Source organism: Miniopterus natalensis, chromosome 7, assembly GCF_054644295.1.
Source record: "Miniopterus natalensis isolate mMinNat1 chromosome 7, mMinNat1.hap1, whole genome shotgun sequence".
Classification (NCBI taxonomy): domain Eukaryota; kingdom Metazoa; phylum Chordata; class Mammalia; order Chiroptera; family Miniopteridae; genus Miniopterus; species Miniopterus natalensis.
Genome location: NC_142087.1, coordinates 49538146 through 49564150, shown reverse-complemented (window position 1 = coordinate 49564150; position 26005 = coordinate 49538146). Strand labels below are relative to the sequence as shown.

General features: G+C 37.1%; 1 protein-coding gene across 2 annotated transcripts in view; it reads left to right on the top strand.

Annotated features, from left to right (window-relative positions):
- The window catches only part of DSC3 (desmocollin 3), a 39257-nt gene continuing 13252 nt past the window's right edge, over window positions 1-26005 (top strand). The window contains exons 1-11 of one of the 2 annotated variants that reach the window (XM_087819027.1): window positions 1-101; window positions 7540-7624; window positions 10257-10456; window positions 11866-11985; window positions 14272-14427; window positions 15650-15794; window positions 17915-18081; window positions 20573-20707; window positions 21098-21283; window positions 24753-25009; window positions 25122-25264. In XM_087819027.1, coding sequence (XP_087675153.1) covers window positions 36-101; window positions 7540-7624; window positions 10257-10456; window positions 11866-11985; window positions 14272-14427; window positions 15650-15794; window positions 17915-18081; window positions 20573-20707; window positions 21098-21283; window positions 24753-25009; window positions 25122-25264 — 1660 coding nt within the window. In that variant the 5' untranslated portion in view covers window positions 1-35. The remainder of the gene's footprint in view (window positions 102-7539; window positions 7625-10256; window positions 10457-11865; window positions 11986-14271; window positions 14428-15649; window positions 15795-17914; window positions 18082-20572; window positions 20708-21097; window positions 21284-24752; window positions 25010-25121; window positions 25265-26005) is intronic. The other variant, XM_087819026.1, reaches the window with a different exon arrangement.

Genomic DNA, 26005 nt, shown 5'->3' with positions numbered 1-26005 from the left:
CGCTCTCGCCTCTCTGCACCCCGACCCGCGCTGGGATGGCGGCCCCCGAACTGCGCAGCCCCCTGCGCGGAGCCGTGTGCACGCTGCTGCTGACCCTCGTGGTGAGTGGGGCGCCGGGGCGCGGCGCGGCGCAGGCAGCCCCCCGGGGCCGGCATGGGCAGACGGGGGGTGCGCCCTGGTCCCCGCCGCCGGAAGGGTAGGGGGCGCAGCACATTGAAAGACCACCGACGTTTAGCTCAGTCTTGGGGCTTAGGGACCAACCCAAATTTGGGCGCGCGGAGGTGAGGAAGGAAGACCCAGGGCTGAACTTTGTGTCTGGGACCCCGCGTGGATTGCTTGAATATCACGGTCGAGCCCCCGCTTCGCGGCGCCTAGGCGGACGCCGTCGTGGCTGCGCGGGGGCTGCGGTTCGCATTCCTCCCCTGGCTCCCGGGCCTGGCCGTTGCGGTTGGGGCGCGTTTGGGTGGAAAGAGTGGAGGAGCTTTTGGTCAGATATTTCATGGCCCCTAAAGTGAGCAAAATACGGACGTGAGAAGGGATTCCAGGGGCTGTCTCTCCAGGGCCACCTGGAATGGAGAAGTCACCTGGAATGTCCCGTCCCCCCCTCCCGCTTGGAGGCGTCGGAGCGATGCTTCTTGGTCGAGGCGTGAAGTTACCTCTGCAAAAACAGCTTGCAGGTTTTGTCTCCCTGAAGGCCATTCAGCTCGCTCTTACTGTCCACCTCAGGGAGCCACCCGATGGGTGTGTGTGGGGGGGTACCTGGGGCCTGAAGTGGTGGGAAGGCTGGGTTTGGGCTGGGGTTGGGGGTCAGCGGTGTGAGGGGGCCACTGGGACGCAGCAGAGGGGATTGGGTCAGGGTGGGTGGGGTGGTGGGACTGGAGTGAGGTTGGGTCTTACTTTGGCTGCAGCGAGGACTGGGCAAGCTCAGCGCAAAGCCTGGGCTCTCCTGTGCCCGCGAAACCTGCGACCCAGGAGGAGACCCTCCTGGAGAGGAAGTTAGGGACAGTTTTCCCAGAATTTGGGAGACATCAAGCAAAACAGCGGAAACTCCGACGGCGCGATTACGCGCGGAGCTTCAGTGGAGACCCGGAATGCGCTCAGGGCGCGCTGTGAAAGGGAGCTGGAGACCCCAGACTTTCTGCACCCAGGGGTGGGCGTGGGGTCCGGCCTCGGGAGGCCCTGCCTGGCTTGGGAATAGGTTGACTTTGGCTACTGGGATTGCAGCTACTCCTCTGCCTCCAAGCAGGCAGACTGGGTCCAGGCTTTGTTCTCTCGTTGAATGAACGAGTTGTGAACGCTGGATTGATAGTTACGACCTACGATATATTTATGTACCAAGGATTGTACAAACGAGCGCGTCGACCTGCCAGGCCACTGTTCCAACAAAATGCCCAAGACGAAAAACTCTCAAAGTGTCTTCTGTTGTGATATATTTGATAGTGCTACCAGCTTTTATGTTTAAAAGCACGAAGTTAGTGTTTTCTCTGAGAAAGGGATTGGAGAATGGGGAGAAGAAGCTGGGGAGGTTTCCGTGTTCCCAAGACTTCTCATATTCCCTGGAGGGTAGGGAGTGGCTTTAAGGCGCTGCCCCAGTGGCAGGGGCATTGGGGTGTGGTAAGGCAAGAAGATGCTTGTAAATCTAGAGATAGCATCAGCTCTAGTATATAAACCTGTTTAAGATTACTTTAAAAATAATTTCCTAAGGTTTAGATTAAACAGTCTATCTGGAGATTTTTTTTAACGGTAATACTGGAGAGTGCGTATAGAATAATTTCTTTCATTTGAAATCCCCAGTTTACGAGCACCTTCAGTTTCTGTCCAGCTGGGTAAATTAAGACCTCTGTTGACCACAAGATGTCTGTATTTCCTTTTAACTCATCTGATTACCAAGTTTTCAGCCTCATACTAATGGCATAACACCTTAGAAGAACAGTTTTCATTTTATGGATGCCTTAATGGAGCTTTCAAAAACAATCCCACGTTTGAAGTGAGAGCTCTTCAAAGCACGTCTTTAACATGATACTGAGACTTTGAAACATGTTCGCCTTCCCGCTGAGCTCTGTTTTGGGTTGAGGAGTCTTTCCATTTGCACTTCTCTCCTGCATCTCCTTTTACCACTCTAAACTGCTACATTTCCAAATGACCCCCTTCATCCCCCACACACAGAAAAGAAGAAAAAAAACGGAATGGGGGAAATTCCTAACTACAAAAATTATTAGGGATGGTGAAAACTGATTTGCATTAGCCCAATTGCTTAAATGTCTCCTGCTCAGTTACACACACTGAGATTCTTTTAAATATGTGCTTAATATTGCCCACTACATCAAATCTACTTTGGGAATTATATTGTTATATATTATATATTAGAAATAGTATGTAATTGGGCACAGTTAATTTATCATTTTGCTAAAAGGGCTGCTCTTCAAAAGGAATTACAATAGTGTTGTTTTTCATAGCATAACATGCTTTTCCCCTTGGATTATATTAATTTTACCTGAAACCTATGTTGACAAGTTGGCATTCTACCTTTTCAGATTTTGTAGCATTAAAGAGAATAATGTGTAATGTGGCTTCTTTACCAGAAATGCCTTTTTGGGGAGTTCTTGATAACAGTTGGCATGTTCATCTTTTTAAAATAAAAATGAGTACAATAATGTTTGTTATTATTTTTTTTGTTAGTGAAAAAAGCTTAAGGCAAATAAAGGAAGTAAATGAGAACTAGTTTATATTAAACCCATGATCTTAAGGAGGGCAAAGTTTTAGTATATATTTAGATGGGTGCATTATCAGGCACCTTTTCAAAAGAAGAGTGTTACTGCTTTCATTGCGATACAGCTGGATTCTGAGTCACCTTCTGAACCACTTACTACATATAAACCCAGGCACATTTTTTGGCCTGTTGTAATTCCCTTGGCAGTTGGTATTCTGTATGTGGCACCTGAGGGGTGACTTATGGCTAATCATGCTTTTCATTTAACTAGAATCCGATTTCGCAAAGAATTTGTTAGAAGGAAATTTACTAGGATCATCTCCGCACTGAGAACACAGAGTGGTAAATATTACAATTTACAGTTGAAGCGATAAGAGTTTGGAAGATAATGTTCCCATTTTGCAGAAGGCAGTGTCCATAGGAAAAATATGAATTTAAAATTCCGTAACTATTAAGCTCAGCCAAGACAATGTCTTTATTTTTAAGACATTCCATAAATTCAAGTTACTTAAGCTTCATTTTCCTGTATTAAAAAGTGTGTCCTTTTAGAGGCCTACCTTGTATATTCACTATAAAACTGAACAACAGTACAAAAGTGAAACAACCTCAAGTAACATCTTCAGTTTTCACTCTCCTTTCGGCATTAGATTTTTCTATCAGTATTTAATGATTTGTATGATAAGCCTTCTATAATACCATTAATAAAACTTGGGTAGTACTGTAAAATGAACCACAGCAATTTATTTTTCCAGACTACAATAGACAATCTTTTAAAAAGTCTTTTTGTATGTTGTAGTTTTTGTTGGGCACTCTTTTATATAAAAGTTATTTTAAAAGTATCTTTAAAAGTCATTAGTTCATCATTGCTAATCTAATCCCTTAACATTTTTACTTTATTTTCAATAATATATCTAATTCGCACAAATGTAGTATCAAATCACTTTTAGTTTCAAGAAGTATGATATAACTGAAATCTGCGTATGAATATCATCCCTTTGAAAATGGTATTAATGAATTAATTGTATATTCTTTCCAATAATGTACTACACAACAATGAAAATAAACTACTGCTATATACTCAGCATGGATAAATTTCATGAACAGAGTTTGAGCAAAGAAATTCAGCTGTATACGATAAGCGTATGACTGCATATATTTAAAAGCCCAAAATTAGCAAAATAAACCTGCATCTTCTTAAGGGAGGGAAGAAAATACAATTGGGGAGAGCCCTTGAAAATAACAGTAATGTTTTATTTTGTAACCTTGAAAGTGAATGCTCTAGTTTTCATTTTATTATTTCTTAAAATACCTACTTATGCTATATATAGTCTTTTGTATTTACGTTTTAGAAAGAACATTTAAAAAAAGAGACAAGCAATAGAATGAACAAAACCAAAAGCTCTTGTTTGAAAGTATAGGCAAACCTTGCTATGAGTGAGCAAGTAAAAAACAGTATCAGATCAATCAATATTAAGAATAGAAAGGAGGGGTAGCTATCAAGAGGACAGATGTTTTAAAGGTAAATAATAATGTTAGTAGATTATTCCAATTAATTTGAAAACAGAGTTAGGCAATTTCCTACAAAATACAAATTGCCAAAATTGACTTGAGGAGGAATACAAAATTTAGATAGACTTAGAACCATTAAATATATTGAATTAGAAGCCAAACACACACTTTCACTCACATCCATTAGGCCCAGACCTGTGATAGGTGAATTCTTCCATAATTATATAGAACATATCATTTGTTCTTTATGTAAATTGTTGCAAAGAACAGAAAAAAGTTAACTCATTTTATGAGGTTTGCATGAAGTTGAAAAGTAGTAGCTTGATCTCACTTATGGGTGTATATTTGAAATACTAAAATAAGTAGCAGAAATTGAAAGCAATAATGTATTAAAAAATTATCATGTCCTATAAAGTTTATCACAGAAGTGGAAAGATGGCTTCACATTAGAAAATCTATTATTGTATTTTAACATAGGGAGAAAAAACATATGCTCATTTCAAAACAAGTAGGTAACTATATTTATTGTTATAAAAATTCTGAGCAAACTAGGAATACAAGGGAATGAACTTTCTTAATATAATGAACCATACTTAAAATGAATGAATGAAAGAAAACAAGACTCAGAATTAATGCTGACATTCTAAAAACATTCTCTTTAAAGTTAAAAACAATCCCACAATGGTCACTATAACGGTTTTTAGTCAGCATTCTACTGGAGGTACTCGCAAGCACACAAGTAAGATAAAAATCTAATTGCCATTTTACTTGCTATAGGATTAGCTACATGGGAGATTCAAAACTATCTTGACAAACTACTAGAGCTGATAAAAATAAGCAGGTTTTCTGGATAAAAAAAAAAAATCTAAAAGGAATTTGGTCAGCTGATCATTAAAAAAATTGTGGAAGAACAGAAGGCTAAAAAAAAAAAATCTAACCAGCCCAAGCTAGTTTGGGTCAGTGGTTAGACTGTCGGCCCTTGGACTGAAGGGTCCCTGGTTGGGTTCCAAGGGCATGTACCTTGGAGCTGGAAGTAACTTTACAGTTACAAATATCAGATAATCTATTTATGATAGGGTAGAGGAAGAGTTATTAACATACAAAAGTGTAAGCCAGAAGAAATTATTAATAAATTTGACTAAAAACTAAAAGAAATGATTAATAAATTTGGTTGCTTTAAAATGGAAGCACTGTTTATCAAAAGATACCACAAAAAGGAGTGAAAAAGTAACCCAGATAAGCCTGCAAATAAAAGATAATTTGAAAAGGATAAGCTTAATATAAACATAATTAAAAGAGAGGAGTAGACAGTTTATAGAAGATAAATGTCAAGTAAACACAAAAAAACGGTGCTCAGCCTTAGTCGAAATTAAGAAAATGAAAATTAAAACAACAGCCATAAGATTGGCAACAGTTTTAATGTCCAGTAGAATTAATTGCAGTAGAGGATTTGAGAAATAGAGACATCTAATAACCTGGGGGCCTTACTACCAATTGATACTAGTACTTTGGAGAACAGCTTGCCAAGAGTTACTGAGATTGGAGATGCTCATATGTTTTTACTGTGGGTATGTATCCTGATGTCTTGTACCTGCAAGGTTGTTCATTGCAATATAATTTATAATAGAAAAAATGGAAAACGAGAAGACAACCTAAATTAGCATCAGAGGGAAACAGTCAAAATAAACTGTAATATATTCTTGGAATAATCTTAAACATATTGTTGAGTGAAAAAAGCAAGATGCAGAAGGATGCACATGGACACATACTACACACAATATTAGCTTGTAATTTATGTGCATCTGCATATATAATGCATATATGATAAAAGTATAAAAACTTAGAGGAAGCATAGACATCAACTTAAAAGGAAATATTCCTTGGAGAAGAGAAATGAAAATGAAATAGAGCATAGGACTCTAACCACATCTGTAAATTTTTGAAAATTATATGTATGTGTACATATATATATATTTGTTCCAGTGGATGCATTATTGAGCAAAACCATGTTTCACCCCAAGGGAATAACTATATTCTTAGGAACAATATGCAATTGAGCATATATAATATGGTTGAATTTTTTTAAGTTCAAACAACTTATTACTTCATTGTCACAGCAATCTTATTGTGACTTTTTGAAAATGACTTTTTGGTTAACACTATTACATGCTTACCCTAATTTGTAAGTATAGGTGCTTAGTTTTGGGATTTCAGTTTCATTCCATCTATCTATATGTTTATCTTTATGCCAGTACTACTCTGTCTTAGTTGTAGCTTTGCAGTAACTTTTAAAATTGGAAAATGTAAATTTTCCAACTTTGTTCTTCTTTTTCAAGTTTATTTTGGTCTCAGGTCCCTTGCATTTCCACAAGGATTAATGCTCAATTGCTGCAAAAAAAAAAAAGCTATTTGGGATTTTGATGGAGAGTGTATTCAATCTATAGATGTATTTTGGGACTACGTCTTCTGATGTATGAAGATGGACTATCTATTCTGAATGGCATTGTTTGCTTGTGCTTTCTGATATTTTTATTACTAGTTTACAGGAATACAACTGACTTTCATATTTTGGTCTTATATCATGCAAACTTGTTGAACTCATTTATTATTATTATTATTCTTGGTGGATTTCTTAGGACTTCCTATGTACAAGGTCATGTCATCTGGAAATAGAGACAATTTTACTTCTTTCCCAGTCTGGATGCCTTTAATTCTATTTTTTTTTTCTGTAATTGCCTTGGCTAGAAGAGCTTCATACAGTGTTGAATGGAAGCGGTGAGAGCAGGCATTACTGTCTTCCTCATGTCAAAGGAAAGCAATCCTCCATTAAGTGTGATATTAGTTATGAGTTTTCCATAGATGGCCTTGCTCATGTTGAGCAAGTTCCCTTTTAATCCTAGTTTGTTGAGGGTTGTTAATCATAAATGGGCCTCAACTTTTGTCAATTGTTTGTTTTGCATCTGTTGAGATGATCATGTAATTTTGTTCTTTATTCTGTTTAAAAAAATACTTTACTGAGGTAAGATTTACATACACAAAGCTGTACATATTTAATGGTACAACTTGATGAGTTTGGAGATAAGTATATATCTGTGAAATCATCACCACAGTCTGTGCCGTAAACATATCCATTACTTCCCAAAGTTTCCTCCCATCCTCGTAATTTACTATTATCTTAATTTTAAGTATACAGTACAGCATTGTATTATAAGCATTATGCTATACAAGTCTCTAGAACTTATTTACCTTGCATAACTAAAACTTTGCTCTTTTTATGTACCATATTTATGTGACCTTGTTCTTTAATTTTTTTATTCTAGGCCTTCAGTTTTGCTTGTGAAGCCTGCCAAAAGGTGACATTTAATATACCTTCTAAACTAGAGGCAGACAGAATGGTCGGCAGAGGTGAGAAATTTCAAAACAATATTTTTGAGACAGAAATTTAGTTTACCTAAACTGGAAAGAGCAGGTTATGCAATCTTTGCATTTTGGAATTAGCCTGAATATTTATAATTAGATACAATTCAAGATAATTTAAATATATGTTTCTGTTCTTTATAACTCCAATGAATTCTGTGGTTGATTTTAGTGCTGATGTTCTAAGCCACGCTTTTGTGGTCATTCAGGTTTTGAGGGTTTAAAAATTACATAAAGAATTACATGTAGAATATAGCCCTTCGTTGCTGTAGGACTGTAGCACTAAAGAACTACAGATAAGGAGCTGAGAGAATCAGAGCAGGTTTTTTATCAAGGCTATGGCTGCATCGAGGAACATAACAAAGTAAGCTACTCCATTCAAAACAGAACTTAGCCATTTGTATGAGAAAATAGGGAGCCTCAAACTTTCCCAACAGTAGGGAAGTTCTGCTCAGGCAGACTTTCCCTGTGGTACAGGGAATATTGGAGGAAAGCATCATGATTTTTTTAAATTTTATTGCATCATAACTTTTTTTGAGAAAGAGATACAGCTTGTCCCAGAGATACCAAATAGATTTTTAACAAAGTGTGTGATTTCTGGTTATAGTACTTCATTTACTTTTATTAAACAAATGTCACTTTTATTCCTACGGGGAGAAAGAAAGGAAATACAGTGAAGAGTGGTCAGGGGTATTCTGTTAGGGAAATAGGCCAGAGGTTATCATTCAGCTAAAAATGTGAAGATGAGAGGCCATCACTCCTAAAGATGTTCGCTTCTTTTTGACAAAACGCTTCCACCTGATTAGGATTAAAGTGAAGACACTATGAATGGGTAACATGAATTCTTGGAGAGGTTATCACTTAAGTGACTATTAATTTATCAGTTTGGTTTCTGTTAAGGCAGGCAGTTGAAGAATGGGATGGATTTGATATTTTGATATAAGTATCAAAACACTTAAACTGATACTTATATGTGCTTACCTTTTATTAGAGGGCAAAATTCCCAGGGAGAGAAGACCCCATGTGGACTTTTGGTGGGGAGTTTTGAAAAAATATGAACACAGAAAGAACTGTGAGCTCCGGGGGTAGGGTGGTATTGGGGTGGGGAGTTGGAGGAGAGTGTCATAGAGAAGTGCCAGTGGGAAGAATTCGAAGATAAATTTGTGTTACTTGTCTGTCTCCCTAACTCATACACCGCCTCACTGTTTAGGCTGAAGACAGTATATTAAAAGACTCATAGTCCAGGGAACTTTTCTGTTTATTTATTCAGGTGTGTGTGGGGGTGTGTAACTCAGTTTTGTCATGATTACAATACACAAACCTCTTTTATAGGAAGATCACTGTCATAAGCCTTTTAGCAGCATATGAAGTTTTAAAGCACCCTATTTAATACAAATATACAATCAAGATTTTTTTTTAACTGAAAGAAAATTATACTTTTAAAAAAAATACAAGTAAAGAGACTGGGTAACACTTCAGAACAAAAGACTCACACAAGATGAGAGTGAAGGGATGGAAAAAAATTTCAATGCAAATGGAAACAAAAGAAAGCTGGGGTAGCAATACTCATATCTGGCAAAATAGACTTCAAAATGAAGGTCATAACAAGAGACAAGAAAGATCACTACATAATACTAACGGGATCAATCCAATGAGAGGATATGACCCTGTAAACATATATGTACCCAATACAGGGGCACCTAAACATATAAAAAAATTTCTGGAGGACTTTAAGGGAGAGATAGCAATACATATTCATAGTAGGGGACTTTAACACCCCACTGACTTCACTGAATAGCTCTTCCAGACAAAAAATCAACAAGGAAACAGTGACTCTAAATGCCAGTCTAGATCAGATGGATTTATGGAACTGCCATTTGACCCAGTGATCCCACTTCTAGGAATATATCCTAAGAAACCTGAAACACCAATCAGAAAGAATATATGCACCCCTATGTTCATAGCAGTGCAATTTACAATAGCTAAGATCTGGAAACAGCCCAAGTGCCCATCAAGTAGACGAGTGGATAAAAAAGCTGTGGGACATTTACACCATGGAATACTATGCAGCTGTAAAAAAGAAGGATCCGTTACCCTTTGAGACAGCATGGAAGGACCTGGAGAATATTGTGCTAAGTGAAACAAGCCAGTCAGAGACAGTCAAGTATCACATGATCTCACTTATAATTGGAATCTAAAGAACAAAATAAACCGATGCACAAAATAGATCCAGAGACATAGAAGCATGGAACAGACTGGTCATTCTCAGAGGGAAGGCGGGGGTGGGTGGCTGAGTAGGAAGAGATTAACTAAAGAACTTATATACATGTATGCATAACCCATGGACACAGACAATAGTGTGGTGAAGGCCTGGGTGGGGTGGGGGTGGGGTGGTGGGGTAGAAAGGGTGAATGGGGAATAAAACAGGACATCTGTAATACTTTCAACAATAAAGATAAATTAAAAAAAAGAGAGACTCGGTAAGATACTTGGTTAATGCAAAGTGATTGGTTTATTTCATTCTGCTTTATGATTTTGAAAATGATTGTAGAATTATTTTAACATGATTTATTCATTTTGCATGTACTTTTACTTTACAAGTGGACATTTTCCCTTGCAGTTAATTTGAAAGAGTGCCTCAGGTCTGCAAATCTCATCCAGTCAAGTGACCCTGATTTTAGAGTTCTGGATGACGGGTCTATATACACAGCCAGTGCTGTTGTGTTATCTGATCAGAAGAGATCATTCACCATATGGCTTTCAGACACAAATAAACAGACCCAGAAGGAGATTACTGTGCTCCTGGAACATCAGAAAAAGGTATTTAAAATGCATTGATATTTTTAAGTATGTTTTTCTTTTTATTTAAATATATATATATATTTAATTGCAAAGAGGACCAAAGGATAAATAGGACTTTTTCCTCTCCCTTGCTCTTCTCTCTTCTTACCTTGTGTTTACTTTCCCTTTCCCCTCTTTCTTAGCACTGGCTAAAACTGGGATTTCGCTTTGTTAAATCTAACTGACACCTCTTCTGTGAAGGCTTCTTGTACCACTAAAGCCTAATTGCTTCTGTGAGCCAGTGGCAGTTTGGTTACCCCTCTATTACAACATTCAGAGTTTTTTATTAGTGCAAACAATTTATCTGTAGTTGTCTGAGGGCACGAATGGAGCACCTTTTTGCTTATAGCCTCAAGTAATACCTGACCCACCCATAGTTAACACGTGTTTGTTAAGTTAATGTTAAGAGCAGTGGCTCCCGTGAATAGGAGGTTGACTTCAAGTACCCACAGTGGTTCTGGTGTTAAAATAGCATTGAAATCCTGGAGTGTGTATAAGGAGGAAGAAGAGAGTGTTTGGCACGGTATTGACCATAACTGAGGGGGTCGTTCATTGCAGTTCTAGATTCCACATCATGAGAAACGAATGGGTTGTGAAAGTAGTCACAGAAATGATGAAATGTTTAGACTGGATTATGACTCATCGATGTTAAGTGTATTAATGATAAAGCTAATTCAAATAATTGCTTAGCACTTTAATAAATGTTTAATAAAATGTCTTCTTGGCTATACCATGAAATGAGATGGAAATCACTATAAAGTCCCATAGAATGTTTTGCAATGATGGAAATGTTTGAAAATCTGCACTGGCTGATACGGTAGCCCACTAGTAATGGCTACTGAGCAGTTGGCATGTGGCTAGTGGGACTAAAGGATGGAATTTTATATTTTACTTAATTCTAATTAATTTAAATTTAAATAGTCATATATGGCTAGGGCTACCATATTGGACAGTGCAGAATGAGTGTTAAGGCAACGACCAATGCTCATTTTCTTGCTCTGGTCCACATGAGAGTATGAGGTTTTTGCAGAAGGAACAAGTAAGTGCTGCTTATAGATTGTTCCAGAGAGGATGTGTTCCTAGTCTCTGTTTGGGACAGAACAAGAGGAACTAAGAGTACAGTGATGATTTTCCTACCCTGAGAGTATGGTCAGTGTTAAAAAGGTATGCGAAAGGAAACTGTGTAGTTTATGAAACCTTTGCAGTCTAGATACATTCTTTCTTACCCTTTTAATGAAAAAGACCCTATTATCTGGTCTTTAGCTTTTGCATGGACATTCTTAAGACTGACCCTCAAGGGACGTGTTAGGTGTATGGGCTCTCCATTATCTTACAACAGAGTAGGCTGTGATGCTTTTGTTTACTTAATTTTCTTTCTCTAAATTCAGGTACTGAGGAAAAGACACACTAAAGAAACTGTTCTCAGGCGGGCCAAGAGGAGATGGGCACCTATTCCCTGTTCAATGCAAGAGAATTCCTTGGGCCCTTTCCCTTTGTTTCTTCAACAAGTAGGTTCTGCATTCCTTCTGATTGGGAGTGTTTCAATTTCAAAAGTCTGTTTTATTCAAATTTAAGAACTCTTTAAACCTTTTAAAAACATATTTGATTGAAGATATTCATAAAGCCATAAATAGAATAATAAAAGCAAGTAAAATGAGAAAAATTACTAAAATACTAATAATAATATGAGAAAGACTGTAGCCATTAAATGTTCTTTATTAGTTTATTCCTTCATTTAGCAGCTAGTTATTGAATATCTGCTATATACTGTGAAAGACACTGCTCTAAGTACTGAAGCTAGAACTGAAGTCAGATTCAGGGTGGCTCATTGATGTGTCCAAATGGATGAACAACTCTTCAGCCTCCTAGAGCACAGTCTGGATCTTGCACATATTATTTTTGTTCACATGCCATAGGCCTCAGCTTTTCATGTGGCCAAGATTAATTGCAAGGGAGGCAAAAAAATGTCTTTCTTTAGGAAAATTTTGTGTTCGGCCATAAATTCTAATACTAACAAAGATCTATTTTGAGAATATTAATTTTTTATTAAATTTACTAGGATGACATTAATAAAATATAGGTTTAAATGTACAATTCTATGATGCATCATCTGTATATTTCATTGTGCTCCATTGTTTTTTATTATTACTTTCTTTTAAAAAAATTTATTGAATTTATTGGGGTGACATTGGTTGATAAAGTTATATAGGTTTCAGGTGCACAATTCTATACTATAGCATCTGCATATTGTATTGTGTGCTCAAGACCCAAAGTCAAGTCTCCTTCCATTACCATTTATCCCCTTTGCTCTCTTCTATCTCCCTCACCCACCTTTCCCTCTGGTAATCACCATTACTGTTGTCTGTGTCCACAAGTTTTTTTTTCTTAATCTCTTTACCTTTTTCACCCAGCCCCCCAAACCCCTCCCCTCTGATAGCTATCAGTCTGTATGAGTCTGTTTCTATTTTGTTTGTTTATTTTTTTTTTGTTCGATTCCACATATAAGTGAAATCATATGGTACTTTTCTTTCTCTGAGTGGCTTATTTCACTTGGCATAGTAATCTCCAGGTTTATCCATGAGGTTGCAGAAGGCATGATTTCTTGCTTTTTTAAAAAATTTTTTATGGCTGAGTAGTATTCTATTGCATAAATATACCAAATCTTTTTACTTTTCTAAATTAAAAAAAAAAATTTTATTAATTGATTTGAGAGAGAGAGAGGGAGAGAGAGAGAAACATTGATTTATTGTCTCCCATAGGGGATCAAACCTGAAACTTGGGTATGTGCCCTGACCTGGAATCAAACCTGCCAACTTTTGTTGTACCCGTTGATGCTCCAACCAACTGAAACACACCAGCCAGGGCAACCACAGCTTTTTTATCCAGTCACTTACTCTGCAGACACCTCTGAGCTTGTGTCCTCCTCAGCTTCCATCTTAGCACCACACATTCGACCCATTGGCAAATCCTGTTGACTGTATCTTCAAATTATAATCAGAATCTAAGCACTTGTCACCACCTCTGCTGCTACTATGCTAGCCTAACAAGCTATCACTTGCCCCTGAATTATTAAAGTAACTTTCTAAATGGTCTTCTTGTTTCTTCCCTTACGCATCCATCCAAGTCTAGTTTTAACAAAACACCAAGTATTATCTTTTTAAAATATAAATCAGATAATATCACCTCTTCATCTGGCTCCAAGGAATAGGCCACATCCTTGCAATCACTTAGCCGATGTGGCCCCTATTACTGCATTCTTCTTTATCTCCTACTCCTTTCCCCAGCTCTCCCAACTGCAGTGGCTTTCTTGCTGCTCCTTGAACACGCCAGGCACAACCCTACCCTGGTCCCTTTGCACTTCCTGTTTCCTCCACCAGGAAAAGTCTCCCCTGTTTATTCTCATAGCTCATTCTTTTAGTTTTTGCCATTTTCCTCCTAAGGAACATTTCAATTGTCATTCCTTTCACCGTATATGAGAGTTCCAGTTTGCCTCGCTCTTGCCAACAATGGATATTACTGTTCTTTTCTACCTTTCCCAAATCACTAAATATAAAATTATGCCTATTGTTTGTAATCATATTTTCTTTGGTTACTGTTTATGTTGAACATTGTTTTCCTTAAATTTGAGCAGTTTAAAAAGGATCTTTTCCAAATGTTTGTTACTGCTTTGTGTGACACTTGATTATTTTTAGTTATCTCCTTAAAATAAAAATATAAACACATAAGCTGCATTTTTTTAAAACTAGCAATTTAACAGAATTTAAATTTTTTTACATGTATATTTTTCCTTTTAGGTTCAGTCTGATGCAGCACAGAACTATACTGTCTTCTATTCAATAAGTGGACGTGGAGTAGACCAAGAACCTTTAAATTTGTTTTTCATAGAAAGAGACACTGGAAATCTATATTGTACTCGGCCAGTGGATCGTGAAGAATATGATGTTTTTGATGTAGGAGTTTTATTGATATACATGACTTTACTGATTACATTGCTTCTTCTGATATTCCATCTCCTCTTTCCTGTCTTCTTGCACTCTCTTTTCAGAGAGTATCATAAAGTGAAAGGAAATAGATTATGCAATATTTTGGAATACTTTCTGCTTTTCACCTCAACTTCTGTTGTTGCCTGAAATGAAGAGAAGAGCTTTAATTGTATTTGAATGTAAATCCCAGTAAGTTTTGAATGGATGTTTTTGCTTATGAGATACTCTTTCTGGTCATGGTACAATTTCCTCTCTCCAGGACATGGACACAGTGTTCCCTGGTCTGCTCTAACTACTTCTTTTGTCTTTCTTCCACTTTTATGATCTCTGATTATGTCTGACAACTACATAAGGAAGCAAAAGTGGGAAACTAAATGCAAACAAAGGTTAATAAGCCAGCATTCTGATATGGAAGGGCTTATAGTCAATGGGGAATAACTCAGACAATTTTCAGTGCACTGTAATAAATGCTATGGGGTCATGTGGTCATCCATGTGGTGCAGGGACAATGATTCCCCATAGAAAAAAGAGATTCTCTTCCTAGAAGAAGGAAGAGATCTTGGTAAACAGATGTGACCTGATGTCCACCACACAGCATTTCTTAGTTTTTTCGTTAGAAAATTTTCAACTCAGCGTTATAATCACATGCTAAATAGAAATACATTATCTTTAACATTACAGTGCCTTTACTTAGCAATGCAGAAATCAGTAAATGGATTTTGTTAAAAAAAAAAACTCTTAAAATATGTGATCTATGAGGTAAAACAGTAAAAGGGCTTGGTAATTCCAAGATTGGAAATCGCTGCTTTATTTAATGATGCAGTAGGGATTTTCCCCGTTGCAGTGAGTTTCATTGTCTTCTCCAGTACCACTTTCTGGTTGTGGGATGAATAAGTACTGTAACCCAAGCCTCTGAATTCCCATTGAACTCCTCAGTCTAATAATCTACAGAGCTGTCCACAACCTCGCTGCGCTCTGAAACTTTATTTGACGTGCAGACATTGCTACCAAATGCTGGATGCTCTTTACTGAAAGCGCTTCTCCGTCTGATACTTTGATGATTAAGAAGCACTTTCTGGAAGTGCGGCGAGTTCTATGGAGGGGTTGTGAGGAAGGCGGCAGGGGAAGCACAGCGCACTGCCGCGGGAGCCTTCTGCGGCGCCACAGACCCGCTGTCCCTGTTTTGCAGCTGATCGCCTACGCGGCCACCGCCGACGGCTACTCGGCAGACCTGCCCCTCCCGCTGCCCATCCGGGTGGAGGATGAGAACGACAACGCCCCGGTCTTCACGGAGCCCACTTACAGCTTCCAGGTCCCGGAGAGCAGCAGGCTTGGTATGTAAGGCAAGACTGTTGTTTGTTTTTTTAACTTTTTTGTGCATGTTTTCTTTGGCCATTTGTAATTTTTTTGGATGAAATTTATGCTCATTTTCTTTGCTCTTTTTTTCCCCTTTAGTGTTGATCTGTTTCTTAATTATGTTGTTTTAATCTACTTAAAATTGTCCTTTACGTATTAAGGATATTTTAATGGGGCTTTCATGGTGTCTTCCGAGACTTGCAATGTGGAGACTAGCCACTCACAATGAAGTTGAGAGGGCGTGGACTCAGCCATAAAGGGTGACTTCGCTAACGCGCCTAGGAAGGTTTCTGCTAGTTACTTAGGCCCTCACTGCGTAATTAAATGTGCTAGTCCCCTATATATTTTACAGCATCTGCCCTTCCCGGGCATCGAACCCCAGTCTCCTGGGTCATGGGTCTGCGCTCCGGCCGGGTGGGAAACCCGGTTTTGGTTTCAGGGTCTATTATAAAACTCGCCGTGGGAACTCATGGAAGTCCTTTTGAGTTCTCTGACCTGTAAAATGAGTTAATTACATTAAATGATCTATAATGTTTTCAGCTTCACAAGTCTATGACTCTGTTCCATTTTTTCCTCAAAGAGAGATGATTGGTTTCAAATTCTTTCTTGAGGATTTTGTTCTCATCAGTAGTGACAGAAGAATCAAAGGCAAACACATAGATGCCCAGATCAGCCCAGGGCATTGTACGCATCTCACACCAGTAGGTTCAGACCAGTTAAGGCTGTGATACTCTAAACTAACAGGTGCTTTTGAGTTTGCCTTAAGTCACGCACAGATGGTTTGGACAAAGGGTGCTCAATTAATATTAAAGTATAACACATATGGAAAGGAATTTTCAAGATTTTTAGGAAGATTTTGTGTGATAAGTAAAGCAGTTCCCTATTTAGAGAGTTAAAATAGTGTTTTTGTCTTCCTGACTACCAGTAAAACTGTAGGAAGAAAATGTTATGTCTTACAAAGATCATAAACTTTTTTCTATAAAAAGATAGTTAAATAACATTTATTATCTTATGGTAAAAAGATTATTACTTCATGCCTTCATGGTCCATGGCAGAAATCTTATCATTAGTTATAAGTATGCATTTGGACATGCTCTACTATATGTAATATATATAAATATATAAAATGTATATATATAAAAAATATACAAATATACTATATATGTTTATTCATTTACATGTATATACACACATGTACATATATATAAGCTTTAAGGATATTTTATAGTAACAAAATTATTTAAAACTAATATATTCTTGTGTTAAAAGTTTTACTGGCTTTTATTTCCTTCAAATATAGCATTTCAATATGTGTGTGGTTTTATGTGTCTATGTGTTGTTCCTCAGGCCAGCCTTGCAGATAGTGCTATAGGCAGAGTAGATCTATGCATTACATTTTCATTGGCATTGGAGCACTAGCCTTGCACTATAAATACACCACCTGTGTATAGTCTCCGATACCTGAGATCCTTTACCAGGGCAATATTCTTATATTCCATACAGATGACAAATTCTCTCTAAATGGAAAATGTAATGAAATTGCTTCCTAAGGATTAAGTGGGACAGAGGTCAGTGGTGTGTGGATACTAAGCTGGTGGAAATGAATGAGGCAAATCAGAGACTACCCAACAACAAAAACATCATACAAGGGAGACTGCATTGTGAAAGGTCAACTTGACCATCTATACAAATATACCCCAAATCATTCTTGATTTAATTATCAGAAGTTTAATTTAAAAAAGTCTGATTTACTCAGGAGCCATGGTTTATCTCTCTCACCAGGTTTGTAATTGCAGTATGTGGGAATATGTGTTGAAAATATTTTGGAATGCCTTTTAAATAAGTTTTTAGTAATTTACTATCAAACATTTTGATCTGTGAGCAAAGTAAAAGTATACCTTGATTTTCAGCATCAAAGTGTTTTATATTATAAATTTGAAGTCATCTGCATGAGTATTAGCTAAAGATGGACTACCTCTGGTAAGAAATACATTTTAAATAAGGTTTCCACCATCACAGTTAAAATTTGAAAAATGCAGATACTCCTAAGCATATTTAACAATTCTGGAAATTAAACACTTTTTGTTAAAACATGTAGGTACTACAGTGGGAGTGGTCTGCGCCACGGACAGAGATGAACCAGACACGATGCACACGCGCCTGAAGTATAGCATTGTGGAGCAGATACCAAGATCACCTGGGCTCTTTGCTGTGCATCCCACCACAGGCGCAATCACCATCGTCTCTCAATATTTGGACAGAGAGGTAGCTTCCACACTCTGTAGGATGTCTTTTTACTGGAAGTTGAGGCCCTCTTTTCTTTACCACTTACTGTACTTTGCTCTTCTTTGGATTGAGTTTTAATTTTATTTAGGCATAAGATAATAGGAATTCTTGACCATGTTACCTATTTCTTTATGTCAGAGAAGCCAGAAGGAATAGAAATACAGATCAATTGGTATTTAGAAGGTGTGGAAGCAAAAGATATTTCATATGAAAGTTATTATTATTAAATATTATTTTTTTATTGTGTGTGTCTAGTTGGTTCTAGCTCAGTAAAGAATTAAATTCTCATAAAGGACAATTTGGTGTGTGTTTTTTTCATGAGTATAGATCATACCCTGATCCCTATCCAGTTATTATAGATATGTGTTTTTTATCTGGAGAGGATTAGTTGAGGTAAGGCTTATGGATTATTAAAATTCTGTAACACTGTTTGGATGATAGTAATAGCATATTGTCATATATATAGCACATTATATTCAAATTCTTTATGCATAATTTTACTTGATTTTTCTAATTTCCTTGTTTGACTAGACAGGTGCTATAGTCAATCTATAAGGAGAAATATGAGTCAGAAAGATGGATTGACTTGATTTTGTTAGCCTATATTTAACTCTGAGTCATGTATTATTGACTGAGGCAGATGAATCAATTTCATATGTAAAAATAGCTTTATTGAAACACTTAAGTCCTTCCCACTACAACTAGAATAACATAAATATAAGGATCAATGTGACTGAGACAGGTATTAAAAAGAAGACATTAATGAGATTTGATGCCAAAGAAAATGGTGAGAGGATGGTGAGAACTTATAAAAAAGAATCAAAAGTCGTACAGATGTTTTATTAATTTTGGCTTTGTTATGCATTTGTGCAGGCAGGACATTTTATGTGATAAAGCACATGATGGTAATAATAAATGGGACAGTTTGAAGGGGACAACATGAATGTGCTTTTGCATCAGCGTGCTATGTAGAGATGATGTGGTAACCAGGTGAAAACAAGGATACCTCCTCATTTTTTACAGATTGAAAAATGAGATTTAGAAAAAATAATTTAAAGATGCATAGCTTGTAAGATACAGCTTTGGGGGGGCGGTCAAAATCTAACAGGATTTTGTGAGGAATAACACAGGGAGAAATTAACAAGGGAGGTAAAGAAACTGCATTTCAAGGAAGGAAAAGCAGGCTATCAGGATCCTGGAGCTTCTGGGTGCAGCCTTTTAGGGTGGGAATGTTGACTTCCAATCTGGAAGGGAAATAAGTGAAATGAAACCTGGGGATGAGATAGAGGGAAACAGAAAATGAAGAAAATTTAAACAACAAAAGGAGTGGCTAAAGAATAGTAAGATAGAAGAGAAAGGCAACAGAGATGATTGTATCACAAACTAATGACTCCATTTCATCATCAACACACCATCTGCAAAACTCCATTCCCAGAAGTCAACAGTGATTTCCTAATTGCCAAACCCCTGTTACATACGTCTCTGTTGTCAACCACTGAAACTCTCTCGTTCCTTGGATTTCTGTTTTTTTTCCTGCTGCTTTCATCTTTTGTTTTTAGTGCCCTTTGCTTAGTCTTCTTATTTCCCATTTATATCCTCAGCTGTTGAAATGCTATTGTCCCTTATATCCTCAGCTCCTCTCATCCTGTAACCTCTCCTAGATATCTGATTCCTGCCATAATTTCAACCACCGTCTACATACTGGTGATTCCCAGATCGGTACTTCTGGTTATGACCTCTCCCATAAGTATGGGCCACATACCAAGATGCCTTCTGGACCTTTCTTGTGCCTTCTGATGCCTTCTGGAGATTTCCCATAGGCAGGCAAAATTCAATATATGCCAAAGAAAACTCATTGTTTTTGCCCCTCCTTGTGACCTTGCTAGCATTCACTTCCTCAGAGAACTGTCTCTTCTGAATTTTCTGTATTGGTTGGTGATAACCCTGTCTGCCTGTTTATCCAAGTAGGATAACTGAGCATCATTCTCAACGCTTCTTTCTCTCTTCACTTGTATATAGAATCTGTTTTCAAGTTTTACTCTAATTCTGACTCCCAGCTAACTTCCCTGTCACCCTTACTCTGCCTCAGCTTTGCACCACCTGCTTAGACTGTTTTAGGAGCTCTTTAACGGGTGTCTTTGACTTTCACATCAGCCTACTCCAAATTCTGCTCAACTTTCTTTAAGAATATTCTTTTGAAAACTTAAAAATGCTCTTATTTTTGCTCCTCCTACAACTTCAAGAAAACCTTTCCTTATTACCTGTCATTTAAAGGCATAAGTATGACTCTTTATACCTTAACCTCTGCCTGCCTTTTCAGCTTTACCCCTGTCTACCAAATTCTTAGAGTATATGCAAATATGGAAATAAAAGCATAGATACACACAAATAGAAGAGTGTCAGTTAAAATTTCATTTATAAATCTAAACAAAGTTCCACAAAACTAATTAAATATTTGCTTTGTTTGAAGGTTGCAGACAAGTACAAATTGATACTGAAAGTACAAGACATGGATGGTCAGTTTTTTGGATTGATAGGTACATCGACTTGCCTAATCACAGTAGCAGATTCAAATGACAATGCACCTGTTTTCAGACAAAATGCTGTAAGTACATAATTCCAAAATCTATCTCATCTATTGTCATTTGTTATTTAATCTGAATTAATAAGTATTTACGATGCTTTGAAGTATATATGTTTATTTTTTTAATAAAATTAAATAGTAGAGTCTAAGTCTGTTTTATTTATTCATAGTGGTATTTATATTACTGACCAATCTTGTTAAAGGCCAATAACATTAGTCTCCATTTGTAATGAAATTCTTCTTTCATTTAAAAGATGTCTTCATGAAACAATATTATTTGAGATTCTTGGTTTTAAAATAATCTAGGCAAAAAGTCTAAGAACAAAGTACTTTCGGAGTAAAAGAAACATTTTACTTTCTTTGTAAAAGTTTTCTTTATAAAGTATTTTTAATGAGTTTTTTCTGTTTCAGTATGAAACATCAGTAGAGGAAAATACATACAATGTGGAAATCTTACGGCTACCTATAGAAGATAAAGATTTACCTGACAGTGCCAACTGGAGAGCCAATTTTACCATCTTAAAGGGCAATGAAAATGGGCATTTCAAAATCAGTACAGACAAAGAAACCAATGAAGGTGTTCTGTGTGTTGTAAAGGTACAATAATAATGAATAATTGACAACTTGGCAAGTGAATATATTTTAATTAACTAATGGTTTAATCAACTACGCATTTTCAGTTCATAGACTCTGTAAGTTGGATGGGAACATAGTCTCTTTAGTCCCACTGTTCCCATCTAATGCCTGCCTTTCTTCTATAATCTATTTGCCAGTTATTAGTCACCTAGCTTTTGCTTGAACGTTCTCAATGATAAGGATCTCCATATCTCAATAGGCAGCTTATTCCATATTTAGAGAGCTCTGATTCTCAGAAACCCTTCCTTGTGCTGTGCCTAAATTATTATTCTTATATCCTGTGTCTTTGACCTGCATTTTATTGCTAATATTATAGAAAACAGGTATAATTCTTTTTAAAAAGTTTGTGTCCATTTGAGACTTACCTTCTCTAGGATAAATATTCCCAATGCCCTTTAACTATTCATTACATGATATAAATTAGCCTTTGTATTATCAGTAAAAAATAAATAATACTTCTCTCTGCCTCCCTAGTAGCTATTGAATATAATAATGAAAATGAAAGCATTTGAGAAACTATAGGATATTATATTTTTCAGAGTATTAACATGATCTTGATACTACTATTTATAATTTTCCATGAAAAGATAACTTCCATCTTTGAAAAAAAGATAACTTTCCTGGAACCATAGAGCATAAGTTGATACAGCCTTTTTTTTAAATCCTCACGAGAGGATATTTTTTCCATTGCTTTTCAGAGAGAGTGAAAGGGAGAGAGAGAGAAAGAAACATCGATATGAGAGAGACACATTGGTTGCCTCCTGCACATGCCCTGACCGGGGCCAGGATCGAGCCTGCAACCGAGGTACATGCCTTTGGTCACAATCGAACCTGGGACCCTTCAGTACTTGGGTTGACTCTCTAACCACTGAGCCAGATCAGGTAGGGCTTGATACAGCCTTCAGCAGAGACCTGGGTAAGCTTTCCACCTCAGTGTTTGTTTGTTTCTGTTTCAGCAACAGCAGCAGTAGTGCGTTTGGGCTTGACTGAGGAAGCCATTGTTCTTTGTTATTCTCAACATAGAGGGTCCTTAGCTCCACAACGGTGCAACACCTCATTTCCTAGGGAGTTGTTAGCATCTTAATGCAGACATAAGATATTTTTGAACAATTTATTTCAATTGATGAAACAAAAAGACACCTGGCGGTGGAAGAGAATTTATGTTTTTTTTCATTAGTCACTGATTTCATCCCAGCAGATTTCTAATTTTGCAGAGTTTTAAGCCACTAAGATAATATCCAGTTTAAGCCTTGACAATTTACATAAAAAATTCTAAGGCTTTATTTAGGAAGTGGCTCTGGATTGAATAACTGCACCTCTTCCGGTGCAGCAGCTCTTTCCTAAACTTCCATCTATTTCTCATTGTCAACAGATGCTCCAACTGTCTGCACGATCACCTCAACACATGTAATTTGTGAGATGGTGTTCATTAGCAACAAATAAACAGATACTAATTCATTTTCCCTCTTGACTCTCTAGTTTCTGGGATAGTAATAAAAAATCAAAAAGCGCCCTAGCCATTTTAGCTCAGTGGTTAGAGCATTGACCTATGGATTGAAGGGTCCCGGGTTCAATTCCCAGTCAAGGGCACGTACTTGGGTTGCAGCTCTATCCCTGGCCCCATCGGGGCTTGTTCAGGAGGAAACGGATCTCACACTGATATTCTTCTCTCTCTCTCACCCTTCCACGCTCTCTGAAAAAAAATGAAAAAAAATATCCTCAGGTGAGGATTAAAAAAAAAAAAAAATCAAAAAGCATTTCACATGCATTTTGTAGATTTTGAGATTCAGAAATTTTCTTGACTTCTCAGTGGACTCATGATACGAGTACCTAATGTTTAGGTACGGGAAACGGTTTAAAACAAAAATATTACACATCAGTGTTGACTTTGTTTCATGTTCAGCCAGGATTGTTGTTTTTTTTTTAAAACTTTTTTATTGAAGTTATTGGGTGTCATTGATTAATAAAATTATATAGGCTTCAGATATATTATTCTATAATACATCATCTGTATTGGTATTGTGTGTTCACCACCCAAAGTCAAGTCTCCTGCCATCACCATTTTCTCCCTCCCTTCACCCCCTTTCCCTCTGATAATCACCAGGCTGTTGGTTGTGTCTATGAGGGTTTTTTTTTTCTTAATCTCTTTACCTTTTTCACCCAGCCCTGTTACCCCCCTCCCCTCTGACAGCTGTCAGTCTGTTCTCAGTATCTATGAGTCTGTTTCTATTTTATTTTGTTCATTAGATTCTTCCTATGAGTAAAATTGTATGGTCCTTGTCTTTCTCTGACTGTCCGCCAGCACTGTTTTGATAAACAGAAAGAGAATCAAAGAAAAAGTGCTTCAACTTTTGTGTAAAATAGTTTTATGGGTTTTGCTTGATGTATTGTCTGAAAATGAACTGTAATCAAAGGGTTGATTTAAAAAATTTTAGAGGCCAATGAACCAGTTAAACAGCATAGAGTAGCAGAAGAATTATAGTGTGGCGATTAAGGAAATGGACTCAAGCCAAACTATCCGGCTTTAAACTCCAGCTTAGATGAGAATCTTTTGGCCTTGGGAAAATCAGCTCATCTCCTCGTCTCCACTTTCGTGCTCTGAAAAACAGACATGATCATAATAATAGCACCATTAAGAGTATCATATTTCTCTTATTCAACTTGGTTTTCACTGTGAGAGTTTCTTGGGATAAACTACAATGCCAAAGTGTACTTCTCAAATTGTCACAACATGATTTTCATAAAAATAGTGAGCATGGGTAAAAGTTCTACTTAACTCATTAATGACGGAGCCAGCAAAAAAGACAAAGCAAATTCCTAAGAAGAAATGAGACCTTGGATTGGTTTTGAGAAAAGGGAAAGCTGAAATAAGATTGCTCAGCTATATGCCTGATAGGAATATATTCATGTATTAAAGCATGCATTAGGAATATCATTTCTATCAGAGAGAAAATAAGATCATTGCACCTTTTCAGTTTTGTTTAAGTAGACATCTAATTTTATCAGAACTGTAAAATATCTGGGCCCTAGTCAATAGTAAATACTAAGTCAAACAAAGTTCTATTCTCTTAGAGTCTGCTGACCCATAAGCTGGTCTGTTTGCACTAAAGCAGGGATATAGAACACTCTTTTTTTCTTCATTATCTCTAGGTTGAGAATAATTTTTTTTAAGTAAGAATGAAGCATAAAAGTATTTAAAGAATTGCTTTTTCATAACTTTGTAAACCATCTGTAGAAACTTTTGGGCCACTCTTGCTAAAGGCTTAGTGAATAATCGCTTCTCTCTTTAGCAAAGGAGGAAAGCCAATATTGACTAAATGGGAACCTGGAATGTACTCAGTACTGTTTATACTGACCAGAGTTCACATGTTATTTGAAATATCAAATGTGTTTTACACTCATACTGGAATACATGTATTTCTTTTTAAAGCCACTGAATTTTGAAGAAAACCATCAGGTGATCCTGGAAATTGGAGTAAGCAATGAAGCCCCTTTTACTAGAGATGTTGCACTCAGGACAACCATGAACAGAGCTTTGGTCACAGTTCATGTGAGGGACCAGGATGAAGGGCCTGAATGCAACCCTGCAGCCCAATATGTACGGATTAAAGAAAATTCAGCAGTGGGGTCCAAGATGAATGGTTATAAGGCATATGACCCCGAAACTAGAAGTAGCAGCGGTATAAGGTACAAAGAAATCTGTAACCACATACGGACAATGTATTTGAAACAGTTGGGACAGTAACTTATTTTAATACATTTTATACTACTAAAGGCTACTTTTACTTTTTATTAACAGGTACAAAACATTGCATGATCCTAAAGGGTGGATCACCATTGATGAAATGTCAGGGTCAATCCAAACTATCAAAATTCTGGACAGGGAGGCCACAACTCCCAGAAATGATGCGTATAACATTACGGTCCTGGCAATAGACCAAGGTAAACAAAAAAGTTTTAACCTGGTATTTCCCAGCAGAATTGGAGAGTAATGCAGTTTTTCTTGTGCAGAATTATTTTTGTGATAAGTATATTGAATTCTTAGAAATTCTTAGACATTCCTTTAAAGACTTTGTTCCAACTTCTCTTAATCATGTAACAAGGTGAACTACTAGGAAAAAAGAAGCCGTGTCTTATTTATCTTTATTTCCCCAGCATGGTGGACCTTAAATGGGTATAGACTTTATGTTAGAGGACAAAGATGATACTGAAGTGGTCTCGCCAGACTCTCCTAGAACTCTTCATGTTCCTTTAAATTGAGACTTTCAATAGCTCAGCTGACTTTTAGGTCAGAATGGTTCTTTCTTTAAATTCTGTTTCTTAAAGTAACCCAGAACTTCTCAACCTTGCTTTTATCTTAAAATAATCTGTGACACTTAAAAAAAAATATCAAGGTATAGACACTACCTCAGACTAACTGAATCAGAATCCCTGGTTTCAGAGCCTGGACATCATATATTTAAAAAATTCTCCCTAGATGATTTTATTTATTTATTTATTTATTATTTATTTATTTATTTTAATTTTAATTTTTTAATTTTTAAAAAATATCTTTATTGGTTTCAGAGAGAGGAAGGGAGAGGGAGAGAGAGAGTTGAAACATCAATGATGAGGGAGTCATTGATTGGCTACCTCCTGCATGCCCTCAGGTGAGGATCAAACCTGCAGCCTGGGCATGTGCCC